Source organism: Lemur catta, chromosome 7 (genome assembly GCF_020740605.2).
Source record: "Lemur catta isolate mLemCat1 chromosome 7, mLemCat1.pri, whole genome shotgun sequence".
In the NCBI taxonomy this organism is placed as follows: domain Eukaryota; kingdom Metazoa; phylum Chordata; class Mammalia; order Primates; family Lemuridae; genus Lemur; species Lemur catta.
This window is the reverse complement of record NC_059134.1, coordinates 27,474,339-27,496,778: the sequence shown is the minus strand read 5'-3', so window position 1 is coordinate 27,496,778 and position 22,440 is coordinate 27,474,339. Positions and strand designations below refer to the sequence as shown.

Here is a 22,440-nt window from a genome sequence, read left to right as displayed (position 1 = left end):
AGCACAGTGTCTACCACATAGTAAGTGCTCAAGAAATGTTAGCTAATATTAAAAAACAAATGCTACTTAGAATTGCCTCCATGAAAGTCTGGTGTAATTCAGATATAGGAAATGAAGTAGAATCATGGATAAGCTACCTGTAAAGCTCAAAAAAAGCGCTCAAGTACACTGGACTAGAAAAGTCCTACACTAAAATCGTAGCTATGAACAGACATAGCAAAGGGTATGATCTAGAAAAGAATAACACTAAGGAACTAGTCTAACTTAGGCATTTATGGTAACTTTAAATAAAAACATGACCCTGTGCATTATGAACAAATTTTTTGAAAACATAAGTCTCATTATCTAATAGTCAAAGTTGTGGTTTATTTAAAACCAAATCGTTGCTTGACAAATTTTCTGGTAATTCAGTAAAACAATTAATGTTGATACATGGCTTCTAGGGCATTCTTCAGTTTTTTGCACTATTAACTTCAGCCTCTATATCAGTTCAGATGTTTTTGCCTACCAGTAACAGAAAACCTATGTCAAAATAGATTAAGCAGCCAGACATGTTGGCATGTGCCTGAAGTCCCAGCAACATGGGAGGTTCATTTGAGCCCAGGAGTTCAAGTCCAGCCTGAACAACATGAGACCCTATCTCTAAAAACTTTTTAAAAATTAAAGTATTAATAAAATAGGGTAGGCAGGGTAGGTCACACCTGCAAATCCCAGCGCTTTGGGAGGCTGAGGCAGGAGGATCACTTGAGGCCAGGTGTTCGAGACCAGCCTGGGCAACATAGCAAGACCTCTGTCTCTACAAAAAATTAAAGAAACATTAGCCAGGTGTGGTGGCATAGGCATGTAGTCCCAGCTACTCAGGAGGCTAAGGTGAGAGGATTGCCTAAGCCCAGGATTTCAAGGTTGCAGTGAGCTATAATCATGTCACTGCACTGTAGTCTGGGCAACAGAGTGAGACTCTATCTCAAAATAAATAAAATGTCATAATTAAACAAAAACAAGTTACAATAAGACAGTCTGATGTTGGGAAGCTCTAGAATTGGCCAATTCAGCAATCCATTGACCCATCAAGACCTCAGGATCTTATCATTTTTGTGTTCAACCATCTTCAGCATATCATGGATGCTGGATCATGTTTTCAAGATGGCTATGGTAATCCAGGCATCGCATTCTCATGCTCCAACATTCAGAGGAAGAAAAAGAAGATTTCTCTCCCATTGTCTCTCTCTCTCTCTTTCTCTTGGTGAATCTTTTCAAAACCTTAGTTTAACAACTTTTTCTAGAGCATCTTCAGCAGACTTCCCTCCTGTCTCACTTGCCATAATTGAGTCATAGCCCTTTCAAGATCAATCACTACAGAGGAAGGGAATTTCCCTGCTTGATTTGGACTAATCACGGTAAACCACCTGTGGCTGGAGCTTGGGTTCACTTCCATGAAGCACATGGCTAGAAAGAAAATGGTGGATACCTAAACCAATCTGGGGTACTACTGGCAAGACTGAAGGTGGTAAATAGTGGTTGGTTAGGTAGCCAACAGCGCTACATAGTCACAAAAATTGGTTTTAAGTTTGGAAAAAAGGAACTTCTGGCTAGATCACAGCATTCCAGACTATTAGGGAACTATTTTCAAAGGAAAAGCATTTTGAACCTGTATAGATTTGCAATTTATATTGTCCTAGCTCCACACCCCTGCATCATGAAAAATTTGGGCAACTGTTTCATATAGTATATTTCAAAAGTTTGGTCAGTCCCCAAACTATAGGCTTTGTGAAGGCAAGAATCCCACTTTACCTTATAGTCAGATTTTGCAAGAAATCAGAAATCAGCCAGAAGGCTTTAAAGAAAAATTAAGAGTTGTCTCTAAACATTTATACCAGATAACCTACAACAGGGCTATTTTTCATTAAGTGAATTAGAAGCTTTGTCCAGATCCATAGAAATGAAAAGGGGGGCATTGTTTTTTGTTTTTTTTTTTGGTAGACTACTAAGTTAAGCTTTGTTTAAGCTAAATAATAGAGTCACTTATTGATCAGTTATTAACTGTAATTCTAAAACCTAACTTTTTTGAATTGGATATTTCCCAATCTTAGTTTAATAAGCATTTGCTGGATAACTTACATTCTATACCTCAGAGGCTTGTTTGGTGCTAATCACCTGAGTCCTATTTATTGCCCTAGTGAATCAGCTGAAGGCACCGCTTATCAGTAGAAAAATGTCAAACACGCCAGGCATGGTGGCTCATACCTGCAATCCCAGCACTTTGGGAGGCTGAGGCAGGAGGACTACTTGAGTTTAAGACCAGCCTAAGCGACATAGCAAGACCCTCTCTCTAAAAAAAATAGAAAAATTAGCCAGGCATGGTGGCACGTGCCTGCAGTCCCAGCTACTCGGGAGGCTAAGGCAGGAAGATCCCTTAAGCCCAAGAATTCGAGGCTGCAGTGAGCTATCGTGACACCACTGCACTCTAGCCTGGGTGACAGAGCGAGACCCTGTCTCAAACAAACAAAAAGTTAAATAACATTAGAGTCACCATGCCTTCCCTGGTGACATAATGAATTTCAGAGCTGTAGTAAGGCCTTTTATGTGGTGTTATCCAGAGTTCATTCAGATTTGTTCCAGTTGTTGAAATGAGGGCTGAAATCAAAGAGGGCAGAGAGAGAGGAACTGATATTCCTTGAACTCTGCCAGGGGCTTTGCATACTTTTTCTCCTTAATTTACTTCTTACAACAACTCTGTACAACTCTGTACTCCATGTTGTAAGTGGAAGACCTGAAGACCAGAAACATTAAGTAACTTGCCTAAATTTATACCATTAGTAAGTGGTGGAGTCAGTTATTCTGACCCTAAAATCCCTGGAGGCACCTAAATCATAATGTGATGATTAAATGGATCTGCTGTATTTGTACATTTATTTAAAAGTATACTGAATATTCGAACACAAGACAGTTATCTGTTGCTGAATGATATTTTATTAGCTTGAAAATTTGGGCCTGCCCTTAGCATTAATAAGCTTCAGCACTAGTCACAAGATTTTCATTCACTGGTGGGGAAATGTTCTTGTTTTAAAAAATGCAATTAGAGAAAGGGCATCTACTTCTTGGGGGCTGCAGTGACAGCAGGCTTCTCTTCGCGGGTGATGGGAATGGTGCGCTCAGAGCCAGGGGTCTGTTTCCTTGGTCCATTCACAGTGAGGACCCCATCAGATGACAGGGACGAAGTAATGGCCAGAGGGTCCACATCAGCTGGGACTCGGTATTTCCTGTGGAACTCCCTGGAGATGAAACCATGTTCATCCTAATCCAAGAGAATGAAGAAAGAGGCAGAGAGGTAAGAACAGGAAATAATACCACTTGCCCAGAACTCAGGTGTCCTCATTCCCCTTAGGGGAGACCAAATGCCATGACAACATGAGGGAAAGATAAACAGCTGTTCGTTTCAGGTTTGGGGTTAAGATGAAGTTGCCTAGGTGGTCATCCAACTAAGTGAGAGTCTGAGAAGTGTGAAACAGCCCAAATCTTCATAGGTTTTCAAACTCTGAGGCACAGATATGTTTCGGGGTATTTTCCAAAAGTTTAGATCAATATTGGCTGGGCCTATAGGATTTGGAATCTCATCCTGTCCTTGAGGATCTGAGTCCCTGAGGAAGCCCAGAAACTGTCCTGACTCTTCAGGAATGTCCCAGAATGTTCCAGACTAATAGGACTACTGCTTAAAAAAAAAAAGTGACTCTATCCAGGGAGACTATGACCCAAATTTAAATCATATGAGCAAAACTCAAACAGCCTAAGGACATTACTGAGGACACACTGTACTAGTTGTCCTAGTACACAGTTATAAGTTATCCTAACTGATGAGAAGCAATTTTACAGTTATCCCAGTCATGAGAAGCTGTTCCACTCATCAGAATTCTCCAAATAGTAGTTGACCCTTATGCCTGCTGAATCTCAAGCATTTATCCAAACAGGCTCTCCATTAACTTATTTCCACATGGGCTATAGGGTATTAGGAGCTGAATGCAGGTCTGAAACTTAGGCAAACCATGTAGCTCAGCGTTAAGATGGGATAAAGGGGAGAAGTGGATTCCTGGACATCTAAAAAAAAAGTCACAAACTCAAGTGCCTTCAGGGTCCATGTAGTTAATGTAATTATGTGCAGCAACCAGGTGTCTGACAACAGTATGCCTAAATCAGTGGTCTCCAACCTTAACTGTAGATTAGAATTACCTAGGGAGCTTTAAAAAAATTCTGATGTCTGGAACCAACTCTTAAATATTCTTATTTAATTGGTCTGGGGTATGCCTGAGCCTTGGGATTTTTGAAAATTCTCCTGATGATTCCAATGTGGCCAAGTTGAAAAACACTGGCTTAAATGGAGAATGAACATCCCATCCATCCCATCTAAGGCAATCAAATCAAGACAAACAACAAAGGCCACTTCTCTGGCCATAACAACAATAACAACAACAGGTCTGTTGTCTACCCCTAATATAATCTCCTAGCCATTGATTTGTAAGCCCTGATACACAGACCCTTATGGCTTGGGACTGGAATGTTGCCAGTCTTAGAGGCTGATAACAGTACCTGGCATATTATAGTATGCACTGAATGAACGATCAGAGAAAAAAGCAAGCTACGTACCTGGCGCTCTTCATGTTTGCCATGCACCTCAATCACATCTCCCAGCACCTTGACTTTGAGTTCCTCTGGGGAGAAGTGCTTCACATCCAGGTTGACAGAGAACCTGTCCTTGTCCAGGCGCATCTAGAATTAACAAGGTGAAGGAATGGGGTGTGAGGAAAAATGACAGGAATATTTATTACACTGGTGCAGTCTCAGCACTCTGCAGACTTGCTTTCTGTCCAAGTAATTTATTCTCCTCTTTTCTGCTAAAAATCCCTTTTTGAATAATCATGGCTCTTTGGTTCAGGGGAGCTACCACAGTGGTACCCAAGGTCCAAAGTTTATTTACAGGGAAGAGAATATAGATCACCCAGGGGACCAATTGTAAGGATGAGTCTGGGTATGGCTTCTGTTGCCTCTCTAACCCCAATGCCTGGCTTTGTCATTTGTCTGTGAGACAAAGGCCCCTTCTTCTTGCTCAGATCTCTGCCATATTTTCCACCCACCCAATCTGGAATGTTATGCTGGTTTTGCTTGTCCTTCCAAAAGCCCTTGCCTGGTCAGCTCCTGTTTACTCATACTTGAATATTTTTAAATCAGAATGTTATCTGTGACAGCTTCTGTCAACTTTATCTGTTCACCCCATTCTCCCACCCTCTTAGGATAAGAGGGGTCCCAAGACCGATGTATATTCTTTCCTCATAAGGCTTGGACCCAGTCCAGTTCCCAGTCACAGCCCTGAGGAACCCGGGAAATTACAGAAGAGGGAATAGAAAGGAAGAAAATAGTGGTTGTTGTCTCCAGCTCCACCCAGTGGGGATGCCAAGCTCAGTATGAGGTAGGATTCTGTCCTGGCTCTGAAACTTGAGATGATAAAATTTGTCAGGGGTTTGAGGTATTAGAAGATGTGAGCAAAGGAGTCTGAAGGCAGCTCCTTCTCTGCAGATTATTATGAACCAAACCAGAAAACGGTATCCCGCTCAGAAGTTAGGGGACAGAGAATGTCATCATCACAGCACATGGAAAAATATAATAAATAGGATGCAGAGGACTATCAAATAGAAACAGGTGACTGGGGGAGGGAGGCACTAGTAACCTCTCTTTTCTTCACTTTTGGACACACATGTGCCTAAAATGGCTTAGGCAGAGAAGGAAAGGAAAACAGATGGAGAAGTTCCCAGGAGGTTCTAGCAAGGACTCTCCTGTTCTGGCAGAGGGGAGACTCACCTCTGACAGTCCAGTGTCAATCCAGCTGGGTCCCCGCAGGAATGAGGGCAGCCGAAGGTAGAAGGGGCTCAGGGAAGTCGAAGTCGGGAAGAGATCAGACTCCAACAGGTGCTCTCCAAAGAACTGGTCAAAGAGGCGGCTGGGGGAGTGGAAAGGAAAGAAGGGGCGGCGGATCCAGGGGTGGTGGATGGCGATGTCCATGGTGGCTAGGTGAATGTCGGGGGTCAGCTGGCTGGTCAGCTCCTTCAGCCGCAGCTACGGCCAGCCCCTTATATATGCAGTCTTGTGAAGCTTCTGGAATGGTGATGTCAGGGGTTTTATTATCCCAGCTCACCGCCGGTTCATGGAGACTTGTGATCGGGGATTTGGCAGTGTGACACATACCCAGTACTCACTGAGCTAAGAAAAGAGAAACACAAACACGTCTGAGCTGGCCAGTGACTTGTCATGGTCTTGTTTCACTTGCTTTCTGTCCACACCCAATGCACCCACCCCCACCCCCGTTCTCTGAAGCTGGGACAGAGGCAGGAATCCCAAACAGGCAGATAGTGTGCCCTTCCTCCTCCTCTTCAGTCTTGCATGCCAGGGAAATCAGCCAGCAGCTATCTTGGGCCTGGGCAGTGACTGGAATCTTCCTAGGCTGGGCCCCAGGGACATTAACTGTTTGTGGGTCCCCTGGAGGAGAGCAGTGACGGTCAACATGTCAGCAGCAGCCACCTTCGTGGTGCTCTGGGTTGACCTGGGTTCAGGAGAGGACCCTGACATTAATCCGGGCAGAAAAACCCTAGCCTCCCCCCAAAAGGACAGAAAGGGGTTTTTGTTTGACTGTTTTGCATCTTTCATCCTATGTGGCTCTCAGAACGTTAAATCCAGGAGTGCTTTATGAAGTAGGGTGCGTCGTGCCTGCGACTTAGGAGGAGAAACGGTGGTGTGGAAACGTGCAAACTGTTAGCGAGGGTCTCAGCTAGGCTTCCTTCCGACCTCAGGCAGCAGCTCCCCTCCCCAGCTCGCCCCCCAGCCAGGACCCTCAGCTGTCCCCTAAGGCCCCCTGCGACAGCTGAAGGGTGTGCGGGGTGGGGTCTGGGGGTCCAGGCGGCGCTGGTCACACCCTCCTCGCTCACACTCAGCGCCCCCACTCCCCGCCCCTCCCCCCAGAGGCTCGGCACTATTTTGGGTGGTGTAGACCCCGCCCCCACCTCCGACCGAGCCCTGGCTCTCTGGGCAGCTGGAGGGGTCCCGCTGCGCCTCTTGGGGCTGCACGTCCGGCCAGGACCGCTGCCGCGTCTGCAGCCATGTCGGGCCGCTCGGTGCCACATGCCCACCCGGCCACCACCGAGTACGAATTTGCCAACCCAAGCCGCCTGGGCGAGCAGCGCTTCGGAGAAGGTACGGCACAGACGCCACCCCCTTGCCTCTCCCCCCACCTCCTGAAATTCTGGGCTGACCTCCCAACATTTCTGGCGTCCACCCCACTTCGGCTTAACTGATATCCTGGGGCGAGCCATCCCCCACCCAAGAGTCCCCCTCAACCCCTCCAAGCAGGGCTCTTGCCCCTGCCTGCTGACCTCGGGGCAGACTCGGTGCCTGCAGCGCCCTGCCGCCTGCCGCCTGCCTGCCGCGGTGTGCCTTCTTGTTCCTCTTCTATCAGTCCAGTCCCAACTGGGTTTGCCTTTTTCCTCGACCATCTCATTTCCTTTCTCGGTCCCCTCCCCAGCTGTCTTCTCCTCCTCCTAGCTGTGTCCCCCTCCCCGCTTCCCTATTTCTTCCCAATGTCTCGATCTCCTCTCCTTTCACCCCGATCTCCCCTCCTTTCACCCCCCGGGCCCACCTCATCCTCCCTCATCCTGCCTCTTGCCTTCTCTCTGCCCCTCAGGCCTCCTGCCAGAAGAGATCCTGACCCCCACGCTCTACCATGGCTACTATGTCCGGCCTCGGGCCGCTCGAGCTGGGGAGGGCAGCAGGGCAGGGGCCTCTGAGCTTAGGCTCAGTGAGGGCAAGTTCCAGGCATTTCTGGATGTGAGCCACTTTACCCCTGATGAGGTGACCGTGAGGACTGTGGACAACCTGCTGGAGGTGTCCGCCCGACACCCCCAGCGCCTGGACCGCCATGGCTTCATATCCCGAGAGTTCTGCCGCACCTATGTCCTGCCTGCTGATGTCGACCCCTGGCGAGTCCGAGCTGCCCTCTCCCACGATGGCATCCTTAACCTGGAGGCACCTCGGGGTGGCCGACATTTGGACACAGAGGTCAATGAGGTCTACATCTCCTTGCTCCCTCCACCTCCTGATCCAGAGGAAGAGGAGGAGGCAGCCAGAGTTGAGCCTTGATGGCCACAGACCCAGCACCCAGCAAATCCCTTTCTACCTCCCATGTTGATATCAGCAGCTGCCCACCACTCCAGAGGTAGCAGCATCTTTGGGGGAAGGGAAGGGCGCATGGTCCACAATGTATGGTTTGGTCCCAAGGGACGTGTCATAGCCTTTGGTTTAGTTTTGGGTGGAGGTGAATAAACCCAAATCTCAGGGCCTTGTTTGTGCTGCTCCTTATTGTGTGGCCGGGAGGATGGGATGGGCAGGGAGGAAGGAGGTCATAGGCAGCTAGACAGAGAGCTCCTCAGTTAGATGTGCACAACGTCACAGCACCCTGAGCTCGCACTTGCATGCTGAGATCACACCCGGAAGCTGACACTGGCTCCAGATCAAATTCCTAGCCATAATTTTCTCACAATGCAACAAAAGAGAGAGTGATCCTGGGAGGGAAAAGGGATATGCCATCCAAACAGCCCAGAGGGCACTGTCTGAGCTGGTGATTAGAGACACAAAAACAAGGGTCTCCAGACTGTCTGGCCCTTTTTGGGTAGGGGTTGGGAAAATGGTTTTTGGCTGGAGAGAGTTGCCTAAAGCCCTGGAGTGAATACTTTGTTTTCTCATACTAAGGCCTGTCCACTGAAATGGTCACTGATTTTGAGGGACTGAGTATGCATACACAGGGCCACAGACACAGAAGCCACTACCTTTATCGCTGAACCCCATTACCTCTCATCCTCTGGGGGTATGATGTACTCAGGAAACCCTGAGAATCTGTCCCCTCAGTTACTCTCTGCAATCAAGACAGCATGCGTGAGTATGATTTGGGGAGTGTTCAGAAGACTTCCCTGCCCCACAAAATATTTTTTTACCAGGCTGTGGTGGACACCTAAAATTCTTCCATTAAAGTGGTTGTTTCTTAACTTTGTTAGGGTTACAGAAAATCCAACAAAAGCTAAAGATGCTCACCAGAAAAATACACATGCTCTCAAATTTGGCAATACAATTTGAATAGGTTCCCACAACTCTTAAGATGCATTCATGTACCACTGTTAGGGATCTGTGGACACCCAGGATAATAACCCTCACTTGAGGAATTCAATCTTTGGTTAAAGGATTGCCATCTATTAAAAATGAAAGCACACCTCAGAGAAATAACTATTAATATATTCAAGTGTTCATTCATTCAATAAATATTTACCAAACCCCAAGGAATACATCATGGGGGATATACACTGTAAACATAAATTATAAAAACTATGGGTTTGTATTGTCTACTTTCAGGAATCTCAACATCTAGTTGAGAAGAAAAAAATAAAACAATTCTACTCAAAATAAAATGATTCTTTACACTTCAGGACTCTTAACATCTGACTGAGAAGAAAAAAATAAAATGATTCTCTACACTTCAACCAGAACAGCTTGACATTGATCTGTTTTGTAACTGAGCTTTATGTAAAAGAAGGATTTCTTAGCTAGAAAACATTTGAGAACCTCTGATTTAGTCCAAATCCCCACCCCATTAAAATTCTTTTAAAGTTATTACGAACCTTCTTCTGGGGCATTTCGAATGACGGAGAACTTAAAATTTTGTAAAGTAGCCCACTCCATTTTCCTTTTGGACATAACTATTATAAATTATTCCTTTTGTTGAACCAAAATCTGCATTTCAGTAATTAGTTCAGCCCATTGGTTCTGGTTATGTCCAGAAAACAAATGCAATCCTTCTTTCACTTAAAATCCTTCAGATATTTAAAGATAACCATCCCGTCCTCCTAAAGCCTCCCTTTCCCAGCTAAACATGCCTAGTTCTTTTAACCATATCTTATACTTTCCACTTCACTTATTATCCAGCCAACTTTCTTTTGAACATACTGCCTTTTGACAATGTAACTTGAAATTCAATATCTAGACCTAAAATTATATTATTCCAGTCATGGACTGACTAGTACAGAATTCAGTGGAATAATCAATACCCTTGTTTATCATTCTAGACATCTATTAATACTACTTAAAGGGTTACAACAATGCACTATTGGTCTCTTTGGAGTTTCTGGTCATCTAAAAATCTTTTAGGTGGTTTTTGAAAAAATTACAAATCATGTGGCTAAAAAGGGACCTGATTGTGGAGGGCTTTGGGTGCCAGGCTGAGAAGTCTGAACTCTATCCTACAGATCACAAGAAGAAATCATTAATAAATAGCTTTTGAGCTGGGTTGGGAGGGTGGGTAACAGGACGAAAAGGAAACAGTTAATGGTAGAGTACAGAATGGTTTGCAGGGGAGAAGCATGGCCCTGAAATAGTGCAATGATTGGGGCACAAGATAAAACAAGATGCTTTGCACCATCTGATAATTACCTCAGAACAGAAATAATAACAATAATAACAATAGCTAAGACGTACTGAGAGCTTTCCATGTGCCAGGACCTGGACCAGAGCTTTACACGCATATATCTCATTTAATCTTCACCATAATCCTGCAAGGTTGTCACTCTTATCCCTATTTTCCACAAGAAGATGGGGAGGAGTTCAAAGTCCAGGGTACTCTGGAGCACAGAGCAGAGTGGTGGCCCCCGCATATCCATCAGGGACACACAAATAACCAAGCATCAGAGGAAGACACTAAAGATGGGATGAGAGAACTGAAGACAGGAATTATGCATTTCACAAATTCTCGTAGGGCCCGTATTTCCTCCAGATGAATTTGCTCAGCTGTATCCTATTTACTGGTGAGTGTGGAGTGAGTCTAACTTCGGGTCATTGGAAGGAAAAGCTGAGTTGAGGGGTAAGTGGAGATTCTGTAGTTCTGAACTGGGGATGGGGAAGTGAATGGCTAAGCACTGAGGCCATTCCAATCATAGAATCATCTGATTTTTATACCAGAATGGCAATTAGATATTATGTTCAGTTCTTCCATTTCACAGTCCTGGAAACTTAGCCAGTAAAAGTTTAAGTGATTTGCCTACATTAATTTCAAAAGGCAAGGGAGAATATGCAAGGAATCCATTTTCCTAAATTTAAGGTTCTAAGAGACTCCAGTAACCAAACCCAGATTCTGGACAGGGATAATAAGAAATTGGTACCAATTACCTGGAAAGTGAAACTCAATTAAACCTGAGTGGTGCTAAGCAAACATAAGGTAAGATGTTAATCCATTATAGAGGATATGTTTCAAAGATAGCGTGATGTAGTGGAGAAACATTTCCTAAAGAAACCCAGAGCTCTTTTCTATCTCAGGTTTCTTTTCATTGAAGCTTGAAACTCAAGTTCATGGCTTCATCAAAAGAAGCTTCAAATCCTGTAGGTGAGATAGCTCTCACCTGGAATCCCTATGTATTGTTCTACCCTTTGGCTGGCAGTAGTTACCTGGGAATCATTCCAGCAGGTGGCTTCCAAAGTCCAACCTGCTAGGTTGAAATCTGACACTCACAGAGGCTCTTGGGAGCTGCCACAGAAAGCTAAACCGGGAACCAGGAAATGCACAAGCCTGTTGGTGTAGAAAAACAGCTGGGTTCCCTCGGAGACAGCACGCCATGGGAAACGGGTTCTGCTGTGGAGGAAGCTGGTGAGTAGGGCTGAAGGGCAGAGGGTAACATCTCTGTTGGTGAATGCGGAGGACCTGAGAATCGGGAGCCTGGAGATAGTTGTCTGTCAGCCTTCCATTGCCACCTGCCTTGGCCTGGTTCCCCCTGGTTCCAGCACCAGAGCAGCACCACCTTCCCTGCTTACTCCTTTCAGGAGACATAAGAAAACAGAGCCAAGTCAGTTGTCTGTAGAATGGCCAGGGCAGGGCTGGAATGGTGAATTGGCATTGTTGCTCTTTGTCCTTCTCTTCTTTCCCTTTCCCAGATGATAATAATAATTATAGCATTTGAGAGTTTTCTATGTGCCAGACACTTCACAATCTCATTTATTTTCCCAACGCTTCTGTGAGATAAGTGGTCTTACCCCTCCTCCCACTTTACAGCCAGCTGAGAAGCTGAGGATCAGAGAAGTTAACTAACTTGCCCAAGGACACATGGCTATAAGCAAGAAAACCAAGATTCCAACCCACGCCTGCCTGTCTTCATAGCCAACACTTTTAACCACTATGCAATACTGCCTCCCAGACTGAGCAAATCAACTTGGGAGAAATGTTTATTTAAAAGGGCAGAAACAGGAAAAATGAGAATATCTGTGAAATATCTTAATATAACTTTCACACTTATTTGCTACGTGACCTTAGGCAAGTCCCTTAATATCTCTGTATCCTCACATGTAAAAATAAAGATAATATAGCCCCACTGTTTAGATCATAGGGCTTTTTTTGTTTGTTTGTTTGTTTGTTTGTTTTTTGAGATACATTCTCACTCTGTTGCCCGGGCTAGAGTGCCATGGCGTCAGCCTAGCTCACAGCAACCTCAAACTCCTGGGCTCAAGCAATCCTACTGCCTCAGCCTCCCGAGTAGCTGTGACTACAGGCATGTGCCACTATGCCCGGCTAATTTTTTCTATATATATTTTTAGTTGTCCAGGTAATTTATTTCTATTTTTAGTAGAGACGGGGGTCTTGCTGTTGCTCAGGCTGGTCTCAAACTCCTGAAATCAAATGATCCACCCGAGTTGGCCTCCCAGAGTGCTAGGATTACAGGCATGAGCCACCGTGCCTGGCCCATAGGTTTGTTTTGAAGAGCAAAGTATATATTATATGTGGAAAACTCATAATAAATTATCTGTGGTATTGTTACTGTTCTTTCCCAGAGTTTTCATCACTACCATAAACTCCTGGACCTGGATTTAATCTTGTCTACTGCCTTCTTAGCTGCATCATTCCATGCCTGGGTCAAATCTTGAGGATGTCTTACTTATGTATAAATAAAGCATCGTTATATTTAGAGAGACAAGTCGGGTACATTGGAAAGCACATAGGTTTTGGAGTCAGTACAGTACATTGGATTCAAGCCCTATCCCTACTACTAATTCATTTATCCATTCATTTCTTAAACAGATATGTATTGAACAATACTACGTACTAGGCACAGTGATAGACACAGAAGACATAGCAATAAAAGGAAATGTGTGGCCCGCCTCCTTGAGTAAGATACTAAAGTTCTATGGCTTTAGTTGAATTCATATGTAAAATGAGAACAAAAATATGTGTTTCCCAGAATGTTGTCAGGATTTAAAAAACAAATAAAGCACCCTTTAAACTTTGAGATGTCCTACAGACATAGGACATCTAGAAAAGTTTATAAAGAAGGGGATGTTACAGCTTCTTTCGCTCCCTTTTGTCCCAAGTGTTTGTATTCTTTCTTCATTACTGGTCAGTTCTCTGACAGTGATAGTCATTAGCGGTCAACTTTTACTTATGCTCATTATATGCTAGGAGCCATGTTAAATATCTTACATTTACTATTTTTTAAAATCCTTACAATAATCCCATGATTACTGAATAAAACCATGAGATTTGGATTCTATTATCATCCTCATCTTATTAATAAGAAAACAGAGGCTCAGGGAAGTTAAAAACTTGGTGAAGTCTTCACAGCTTGTCTGACATCATCAGTCTGACTCTGGAGCCCATTCTAGAGACACTAGGTCAGACATTCTAACCAAAATCTATTTTGTCCTCTTAAAAAATATTAATAAGACTGGATAAAATTGTTCTCCTCTATTTTTTGTTATTTCAATAACTCTGCAGAGACTTAAAGATACTATGACCATTGAAGAGATTTTTATTTTAAAATAGTTTTTGTTGTTATTTTTTCTGATTACAAAATTAATAAACATTCACTGTAGAAAATTTGGAAAATACCAAAGGGCAAAAAATAAGAACCATAAATATAAGCACCCAGAAGTGACAACAAGATTTTAGTGTATTTCCATATCTTTTTCAAATGTGAACAGTTTTTATCCCAAAACATATCTTATTATCTTTTTACTAACATAATAAAGAGTAAATTTTTCCATGCTGTTAGGTTTTCTTCCAATATCCTTTATTAAGTGGCTACATAGTTTTCCATTAATTGGATATGTCATTTATTTAGTTGGTTACCAAATGTTGGACATTCAGGATATTTCCTATTTTTTGCAATAATAAATAATGCTACAATGAATATTCATATTTTTACATGTATAATTATTTCTTAGGAATTCCTACATCAGAGGATATATGCATTTATGTTTAGAACTTTTTATACTTACTGCCAACTGCATTCTAGAAGGATTACGTGAATTTTTATTTCTGATACCACTGTAGGAGAGTGCCCATTTAGTTTCCTTAATTCTGATCTAAAAATAAAATCCTGTCATTTATAAATCTAACTAAATATTCCATTTGGATTATGTCCAGGCATTGTGCAATATCCAACTGGGGAACAGGCTCTGTTCATTAATATTGGATGGCCCTAGTCTACGTATTTTAGAATTAATATTTTCTCTATCCCTTTAAATAGGAATAAGTAGGAAAACAGTAGTGATAAGGGAAAAGGAATTAGAAGATTCTCTAGTTCCTATAATAGGATAAGGCTGAGCAGTAATAATATAAAGCAAGAGCTGAAGCGGCAGAAAAGCAAGAGCTGAAGTGGCAGGAGAGGAAGTAGAAAAACAGTAGTTTTTCTTCCAAACTACGTGTTGAGTTTGGGTGGAGACCTAACTGCTCTCAATTCAGCAAGCTGCACCAAAACCAAAAATCACACCAAAACACAAACCTCTGTCAAATGTGTGTGGAAATTTTTGATTTTTTTACCACAGTAATATAGTCAACATAATTTAGAACTCACTTTCTCTTTCTCTCTTCAATAAGCAAAAGAAGGAAACTTCCCCAGGGAAATGAGAAGTCAAACAGATGAATAGGGTTGGCTCTGGTAAAAGTTGGAAATATACTTGCAAGAAAAAGCAACCGGAGTAAGCCCAAAACTATTCAGTTTATTTCCTCAGACAAGTGTTGTTTCTCTGGGCATCAAACAGTTGACAATCACGTAGACACACAGGCTCCATCGGGACCCCAGGGGCTCAGAAATGAATATATAAGGTATGTCCTGCAGTGTGGGCAGGATAGCTGAGTCACTCACCAAATTCAGCGCTCCCTGCTCTGTAGACAAAGTTCTCCAAAGGATGTTAAAGGTTAAACATCTCTCACTTTCCCTGTTAATTAAAAACAAGGACAAGGAAACAGGGAGAGAGGTCACTTGTTAGGAAAGGGCTTTGAGGGGCCCTAACTAGTTAGCCTTGACTGTGGCAGCTTCTGTGACTCTCAGAATGAAAGTCCCAGGTTGGCAAAGACCCCAGAAAAAAAAAAGCACCGAAGAAGCAGCAAGAGGGTCTCTGGATCCAGGAATATCCCATTATTTGGCAACTTTCCTTAGCCTCTGCTGGGATTAGCATGTTAGACAATCTCAGAATAGCCCTCAAGCCAGCTATATCCCTGGCATGTAGTCCTGGTTGTCTGAGGCTGTATTTTGGGTTTGGTTATGTCAGTTGTACCACTCCACCTTCCAGAACCATCCATTTGGGAGAGGTGTGGTATCGTTGACAAATGCTTTGGGGCCGAACCTGGCTCAGGGTGAATCTTTGTTAGAGGGAGGTAGGGGAGGGTCAACCCAGGATGTGAAGAAGACCACAGAGCAGGTGATGAAGGAGGAAAGATAGAGGCCAGGGCTCTTGCACATGGATGATCTGTTTTTCCTATCACAGGAGCTGCCCATCAACTTTCCAGAAGAAAAAGAAAGCAGGTAACTTTTGCAGGGAGGGACTCTGGGGTAGGCACATTAGAGAAGAGAAGACAATAGAACTGGCATCTTTTGGAAAGGGCATAAGAGTAGAGAAGAGGAGTGGACTTGGAAGGGATAAGTTCAGAAATGGTGAACCCAGTAGCCTCAGGATTCTGTTTGGTGTACTGTCTCCCTTGTAATATCATCTACTGGTTCTATAATAGATGTACACTCATGCTGTGGGAGAATGAAAGAAGACACTGATATCAAAGGAATAACAGCAAGTTCACAAGTCAGCATTGGAGGGAGGGAATGGTGTTTTCAGGCAGAGAAATAAGCTCAGGCAAAAAAAAAAAAAAAAGAGAGAGAGAGAAAAGATACTGATTTGACTCAAAGTGGCCTGTTGGTTTAGCTGAGCACTTCCATATTGCATTGTAATAGTCTGTTTACTTATTTGTCTACCCTAGCAGGCTGTTAAGCTCCCCAAAGCAGAGGAAACAGCCTGCTTATCCTTCTACCCCCAGAACATGGCACAGAGGCTGGCATATAATGGCTATCAACATATGTTGGTTGAACTATGTCATAGGCAAGTGAAAAATGCAGATAGAAGATATCATGGCCAGACTGTGAAAGGGCCAGGTTGTATACCCTGTTAAGGAGTTTGGATGTAGGAATAGAAGTGAGAATGGAGGCAGGGAGATTAGTTGGAAGCCTGCCATAATAGTTTAACAGTGATTTAAAGAGGGTAATCTCAGTAGAGACGGGGAAGAGAGAATGGATTTAAGTTGGATTTCTTCCCCTCAGGGAGCCAAGGAAAATGGACGTTGAAGCCACAGCAGCAACAGCTGCAGCAGAATGGCACAAAGGTAATGACAGGCCTCTGTCTCTTCTCTGGGGCTGCTTAGACACGGAATCCCCATACTCAGCTTTTTGCCCTAGAATAGACATCTGTCACTCATCTGTAGAATTTGCTGGTTCTGTCCATCCTCCTCTTCCCCCTAAAGGAGCAAAGTGAGGGAACATCAGTCTAACTAGCCCTGCATTGGAGGAGAGGGGCAAAACCCAGCTATAAATCTCCCTTAATGCCGTCCATTCCTCACAGGGCCATGAAAGAACAGGACATACGTATGAGCGAGTGTTACAGCAGCACGAGTCACGAGAGAGGAGTCAAGGCCTCCTGTGGGAAGACAGCAGCTTACATTATGCAGACATTCAACTGTGCAGCCGTACCCAGCCACGGTCTGCCCATGAAGTGAAACACCTGCATTTAGAAAATGCTACAGAGTATGCGACCCTTCGATTCCCCCAGGCCACACCTCGCTATGACAGCAAGAACGGGACCCTGGTGTGACCTTTGGGGAGGAGCGACCAGCCCATCATTTACCACTACTCCTGTGGGGAGAATCTACTGCTTTGGGGAATTGGGTGGCACCCAGGGGTACTGGCCATATTTTATATAAGTTTAAAGAGCTCCGGAGCTCCTGGAATTGTGGGTGTTCCCAGTGTCTCCCTTAGGATTCTTATTTGCCACCGTTAGCTTGGAGTTGTAGTTGGGTTAGCTATGGGAGGATGGAATTCCACAAAATGAGGTTAGGTCAAGTATGCAGGGAGGAAGGTCTTTAACCCCACCATTGCTCCTGTTCTTTAAGAAAATGCAGAAAGAACTGGTTACTCTATTAAGCACGTGGGCTGATCTTGTTGGACTTTATTGAATGGTATCCCTTTTACACACCTTAATCTCCAATGCTGGAGGGGAGGTGCTCTGGAAAAGCATTGTGAGCTTTTGCACACAGCCCCCAGGGATGGCTTGGGCAATTTCCTCAGCAGCTGGCTGGGTCAAGGGTTCCAGATCTAAACAGACAAATGCCTCAGGGACTGAGGCATGGAGGAAGCCGTTCTCCAACCATTGCTTACGAGGACTTCCAGTCACTGGTCACTGATACAGCACGGCGAGGCCTGGAAACTTCCCTCAGGGAGACTGTTGGTTCTTGAGGGTGCGGGGCCGCTAGGATTAATAAATTCCTTGAGGAACATGCCTGGTGTGTTTTCTGGGGCGGGGGCCTGAGCTGTACTTAACTGCAGCGGGTCCTGTCCAGCCTCAGGGCAGTTCGAAAGCCCAGCCAGCAGAGAGGCCTTCCGACCCCACCGCACAGAAGCGGTTCGGGCGAACAGGGGCCGGGCTCCCGCTGGCAGAAGGCGGAGCTACCTGGGCGGGGTCTGGACCAGCGGGGGGAGGCCTGGGATGCAGGGGCGGAGTCAATGCCGGTAGGGGGTGTGGCCTGGGCGGTTAGGAGGCGGGTCTGGAACGGCAGGGGCGGGGTCTGGGTTGGAAGGAGGCGGACCGTGTAAGGCAGGGGGCGAGGTCAAGGCCGGCGAGGGCCGGCTGGAGGCGGTCCGGGCCCAGGGCCGGCCTCCTCATCACCATGGCAGCGGGAATGCAGCGGCAACGCGGACGCAGGGGCAGGCCGAGCCCAGATGGGCTGGGGACAGAGATGCCGAACCAGACTGACCGATAATATAAGAGGTAGGTGCCGAAAAGTGATGGATAACTGGAAAATATTATTACCACCGGTTGAGCATCCAGAGCCGAACTGGGGACATGCGGAGGAGGCCAAAATAGGGTGGGAAGAAGGAGGCTAAAGTTTCAGGGTCCAAACCCTCTCTGAGCCTTGTAGATTAGTGTGCAGTTGCCACTTCAGACTTTCAGAGCTTAGAGAGGAGGGGTGACGCGCTTCCCTTTCTCAACTTGTACCCTATCCTCCCCAAATGCGCTGCCTCTCGGTTGGTCCCTAAAAGGGATGATTTCCCGAAGATGGGTAGAGTCCTGAAAATGGAAACCTAGAACAACAAAAAAATTGTCAATAATAGTATCAACCTCATGGAGTGTTTGTGAAAATTTACAGCACTTGGAACAGTACATAGTTTGTAGTCAAATGTTGGCTGCCACCATCATCGTCAACATTTTTACAATTTTCCAGGCCTGTTCTCTGGCACAGGCCTACTGCAAATGGATTCAGAAGTGGATTAGGGAGGACTGCCTCCACCTCTAATTGGCGGAGCAACTCCCTAACCTATTCTCTCTATATTACTGAGAGTAAGAAAATTAGCTCTATTTCAAGTGTTATTTACTGTGCAGGTCAAATAAGATGATGTAAATGACAGCACTTTGTAAAATTCATGTGCTATATACAAATTTCTGCCTTAGAATTATAAATGCTGTCTTTCTGGGTTAAACTGAATTCCCGCGGTTAAAGGCAAGTAAGTGCCAGAAGCAGAGCTCCTGGTATTTCTCCTGATTATCTTCACAATACTTCTTGTGGTCCTTGACTGAAGAGTATAGGGGAGAGGGAAAATGCATCCTTGCTTGACTAAGGATAGGGAAGCATTGCTCTTTACTTTATTACTATTAAAACCTAAGTGACTGGGTTTTATATGCCACTAGGATAACCCTGTTGTGCTTATAATATCTTGGGATGAATTTCCTGCTGACCAGGGTCCTATTTCTGATACAAGATTACTTAAGTTGGTAGGTTTGGGGAGAGGGGCCTGAACCCAGCTAGGTTGGTTTGGTTTTTAGAATTTTTTTTTTCTGTGCTGTACATTTTGTACATTTCTTATTCTTCCTGTTTTAAGGTGCCCTGGTTTGGCTCTTCTAGGGACTCTGAAGATGGGGACCCAAGTGGTTATGAGATTCTGTAACTCCTTGCTGCCAACAGAGCCCTCTGTAAGTTTCTGGGGTATTGTTGAGAGAAATATGATGACATTATTGGAATTTCAGTACAGTTCTACATCTGAGGGATTTCTCCATGAGGACTCAGATCCTGGAACAGAATTGTAATATATTTGCCTTCTTCTTTTACTTCTCCTTTTTGTAGAAATTCTAGCTCATTTGGGCATTGATTCATCATCTTTTTCTGGAATTAATAAAATCAGGCAGAGGTTGAAAAATTCTAGCAATTAATTAGAACATATGCACCGTTTATAAGACTTAAAGTTTGTTATAGCAAAATGTATGTTAATTACAGAGCATTTGAGAAATATTGCAAACTCTTATTTTAAAAAACCCATAATTCTCCTTCCCAGAAGCCACCGCTGTTAATATTAATATTTTGGAATATATTCTTCTGGTCTTTTTTTCTATGTACATTTTTTATGTGAGATCATATTATGTGTGCATTTTTTTATTTTGTTTTTTTCACTTAACATTTGTTAATGTGAAATTGGTAAAATGTTTGTTTTAATGTTGGTACACATGTTTGGTAAACATTATAATGGCAGTAATTTTCCTGACCTCTGTTGTTAGACTTTTAATTTCCCCCACCTCTGGCCCCTACATTGTATATAATTAATTTATTTCCTCATTTAAGACTACATCAAAGAATGTGAACATTTTAAGTAATAAGTTACCTTGTAAAAGAAGGATCATGGTGTCAGATTTTGTATACATCCTTCAGAAGGGAGCTGAACATCAGCTGGGAGACAGAAAGGTCCTTAGTAGAAATCTGACTACCTTTTGCAATGACAACGTGGGTCTTGCAGAAAGATGATTTCTGATAGTATCCTTAGTAATGTGGAGCCCTAACACATTATGATTGGCAGTCCAGAAGCAGAGAGGCGTTTTCATAGTGTTTTCATAGTAAACTCAAGGATCACTTCAAAAATATCCACCAGATGTCGCTAGTCTTAATCAAATTTTCACCCACAGAGTAGCTGGCAGATAACTTTTGAAATGTGAATTTAAAAAATTCACGTAGAATATATTTGCATATCTGCTTTGGTATGGTTTATATTAAGCACTTGCATCTGGTGATTACTTTGGCAACATCCTACTCTAGTCTCTCACCATTCTGTCTTTTTTTCCTTTCTTCTACCCACTCAGTCTGTCACACTCACCCTGTACACTCTTTCCTCACGTAGTAATATTCTATTTTGTTTTACTAGTCTTCGTTTTACTCTTTTTTCCTCCAGTATTATTTCTTGTCTCTGTGTGTTGTGTGTATATTTATGTATAACTGTCAGTTTTTCAAGTTTTAGCAAAACAAATAGGACTTGGCATATAAGGACATGTAATATCAATATATATTTAATGAATGTTTAATGAAAGAATGCATGAATGAAGGAGAGGAAAATACGGAAGAATACTAAAAATTATTCATATTTTGCTTGAGAATACAGTAAAAGAGACAAAGATTCACATTCCTAAATTACCTATAATTAAGTGCTAAATGAAACAGTATAGAATATGCTAGACCTTTGAATTTTAAAGATAGAAAGATTCATTCATTCTTTCAGCCAGTATTTATTGAGCATCTACTTTGTGCCAGGCAATATTCTTGGTTCTGGGGATAAACCGCTAACAAAACACAAAATTCCCTACCCTCATGGAGTTTACATTCTGGGCAGGGTAAAGCTGATGATAAATAAATAAACAAGTAAATATAGAATATGCAAGATGATGATGAATGCTATGAAGGAAACTAAAAATAAATTAGGCAAAGAGGTCTGGGAGTGCTGGTGTTAGGGGATGAGCATCTGACTGCTGAGAGAAGGCCATACATATAAGGTGACATTTGAGCAGGGATCTGAAGGAGAAGTAGGAATGAGCCATAGGTTATTTGGGAGGTGAGTGTTTCAGATAGATCAAAATCATCAGTGGTCAGGGGAGTTTCACAGAGGGGTGGAACTTGAGCTAGGCATAGTAATGATTTGGGTAGCAGATGGTTGGAGTGTGGGGCATTTTAAGCAGAGGGACAGACATAATGGCATGGAGGTGAAAATGAGCCTTGTAAATCTGTGAGAAGTGATGAGCTCTCTAACCTGAACAGAAGTGATTCGGGAGGAGGTTGTAAGAGTTGGACTCAAGGTCTTTATGTCTGACATGCTAGGATAAGGGAGTGTTTGAAGGTGTTTGAGCACTAGAGCAGCAAGCTGAATGTATTGCCTAAGGAAGATTAAGATGAGTACAGATTGGCAGGTGGAAAAGTCTGGAGACAAAGAGAGCAGTTTAGAAACCAGGACATTTTGGACCTTTGTTGGTAGTGGTGAGCCCTTTTGTTTATGTCTATGCTGACATCTCTGAAGGTAGTGTAATAGAAATTGTAAATATATATTACCCTCAGGGAGCTTGGCTAATGTGTGAAAACAGAAAAAAGATTAAGAAATTATGTCAGAGGGTCATTTAAAATATTTTCATTGAAAATTTTAATGATTTGACAATTTAATTATTTGTTTATTCAAACTGCCCTTCTGTTTCTTTATAGTCATAAACCATTGCCTATAATAGATGTGTCAAATTTTACATGGCTGTGGATTTCACACATCTTAGTTTTACACAGAGGAAAGTCACACAGGCAATATTTTCACCAAATAACAATTTTGTTTAAGGTTCAAATTCTTACTTAGGGTGACATGCTATTGTATTTATAAACAGAAGTGATGAATGTTTCCTCCACTGGTTCATTCATTCATTCAAGTAAAAATATTTACTGCGTACCTTCTATGTTGCAAACATCATATAAAAGTATTGCATAATGGGTAAGAACCTGGACTTTGGCTTCACCATTTAGTAGCTATTTGGTCTGGGGCAGATTACTTC

The 22,440-nt window shown here is 43.4% G+C and overlaps 4 protein-coding genes across 9 annotated transcripts in view; 3 read left to right on the top strand and 1 right to left on the bottom strand.

Moving 5' to 3' along the window:
* Window positions 1–2,950: 2,950 nt before the first annotated feature.
* On the bottom strand, window positions 2,951–15,244 carry CRYAB (crystallin alpha B). Of its 3 annotated transcripts, none has more exons than XM_045556609.1 (4): window positions 15,207–15,244; window positions 5,848–6,246; window positions 4,639–4,761; window positions 2,951–3,295 (listed from the first exon to the last, which is right to left on the bottom strand). In XM_045556609.1, the coding sequence occupies exons 2-4, from the start codon at window positions 6,046–6,048 to the stop codon at window positions 3,092–3,094; spliced, it is 528 nt and encodes a 175-aa protein (XP_045412565.1). In that variant the 5' UTR covers window positions 6,049–6,246; window positions 15,207–15,244; the 3' UTR covers window positions 2,951–3,091. The 3 variants fall into 3 exon arrangements, with proteins under 3 accessions (XP_045412565.1, XP_045412563.1, XP_045412566.1); XM_045556607.1 differs by lacking the exon at window positions 15,207–15,244 and adding an exon at window positions 7,413–7,435; XM_045556610.1 differs by lacking the exon at window positions 15,207–15,244 and adding an exon at window positions 7,044–7,236.
* On the top strand, window positions 6,542–8,374 carry HSPB2 (heat shock protein family B (small) member 2). Its single transcript, XM_045556606.1, has 2 exons — window positions 6,542–7,233; window positions 7,721–8,374. The coding sequence occupies exons 1-2, from the start codon at window positions 7,140–7,142 to the stop codon at window positions 8,173–8,175; spliced, it is 549 nt and encodes a 182-aa protein (XP_045412562.1). The 5' UTR covers window positions 6,542–7,139; the 3' UTR covers window positions 8,176–8,374.
* C7H11orf52 (chromosome 7 C11orf52 homolog) lies at window positions 11,601–17,878 on the top strand. The gene is made up of 4 exons (XM_045556611.1): window positions 11,601–11,719; window positions 15,829–15,866; window positions 16,650–16,711; window positions 16,948–17,878. The coding sequence occupies exons 1-4, from the start codon at window positions 11,688–11,690 to the stop codon at window positions 17,194–17,196; spliced, it is 381 nt and encodes a 126-aa protein (XP_045412567.1). The 5' UTR covers window positions 11,601–11,687; the 3' UTR covers window positions 17,197–17,878.
* A 400-nt stretch (window positions 17,879–18,278) lies between these two features.
* DIXDC1 (DIX domain containing 1) overlaps window positions 18,279–22,440 on the top strand; it is a 76,657-nt gene continuing 72,495 nt past the window's right edge. For 3 of the 4 annotated variants that reach the window (XM_045556603.1, XM_045556600.1, XM_045556605.1), the window contains exons 1-2: window positions 18,279–18,369; window positions 19,502–19,569. In XM_045556603.1, coding sequence (XP_045412559.1) covers window positions 18,321–18,369; window positions 19,502–19,569 — 117 coding nt within the window. In that variant the 5' untranslated portion in view covers window positions 18,279–18,320. Of the gene's footprint in view, window positions 18,370–19,478; window positions 19,570–22,440 lie in introns of all 4 variants that reach the window. The other variant, XM_045556602.1, reaches the window with a different exon arrangement.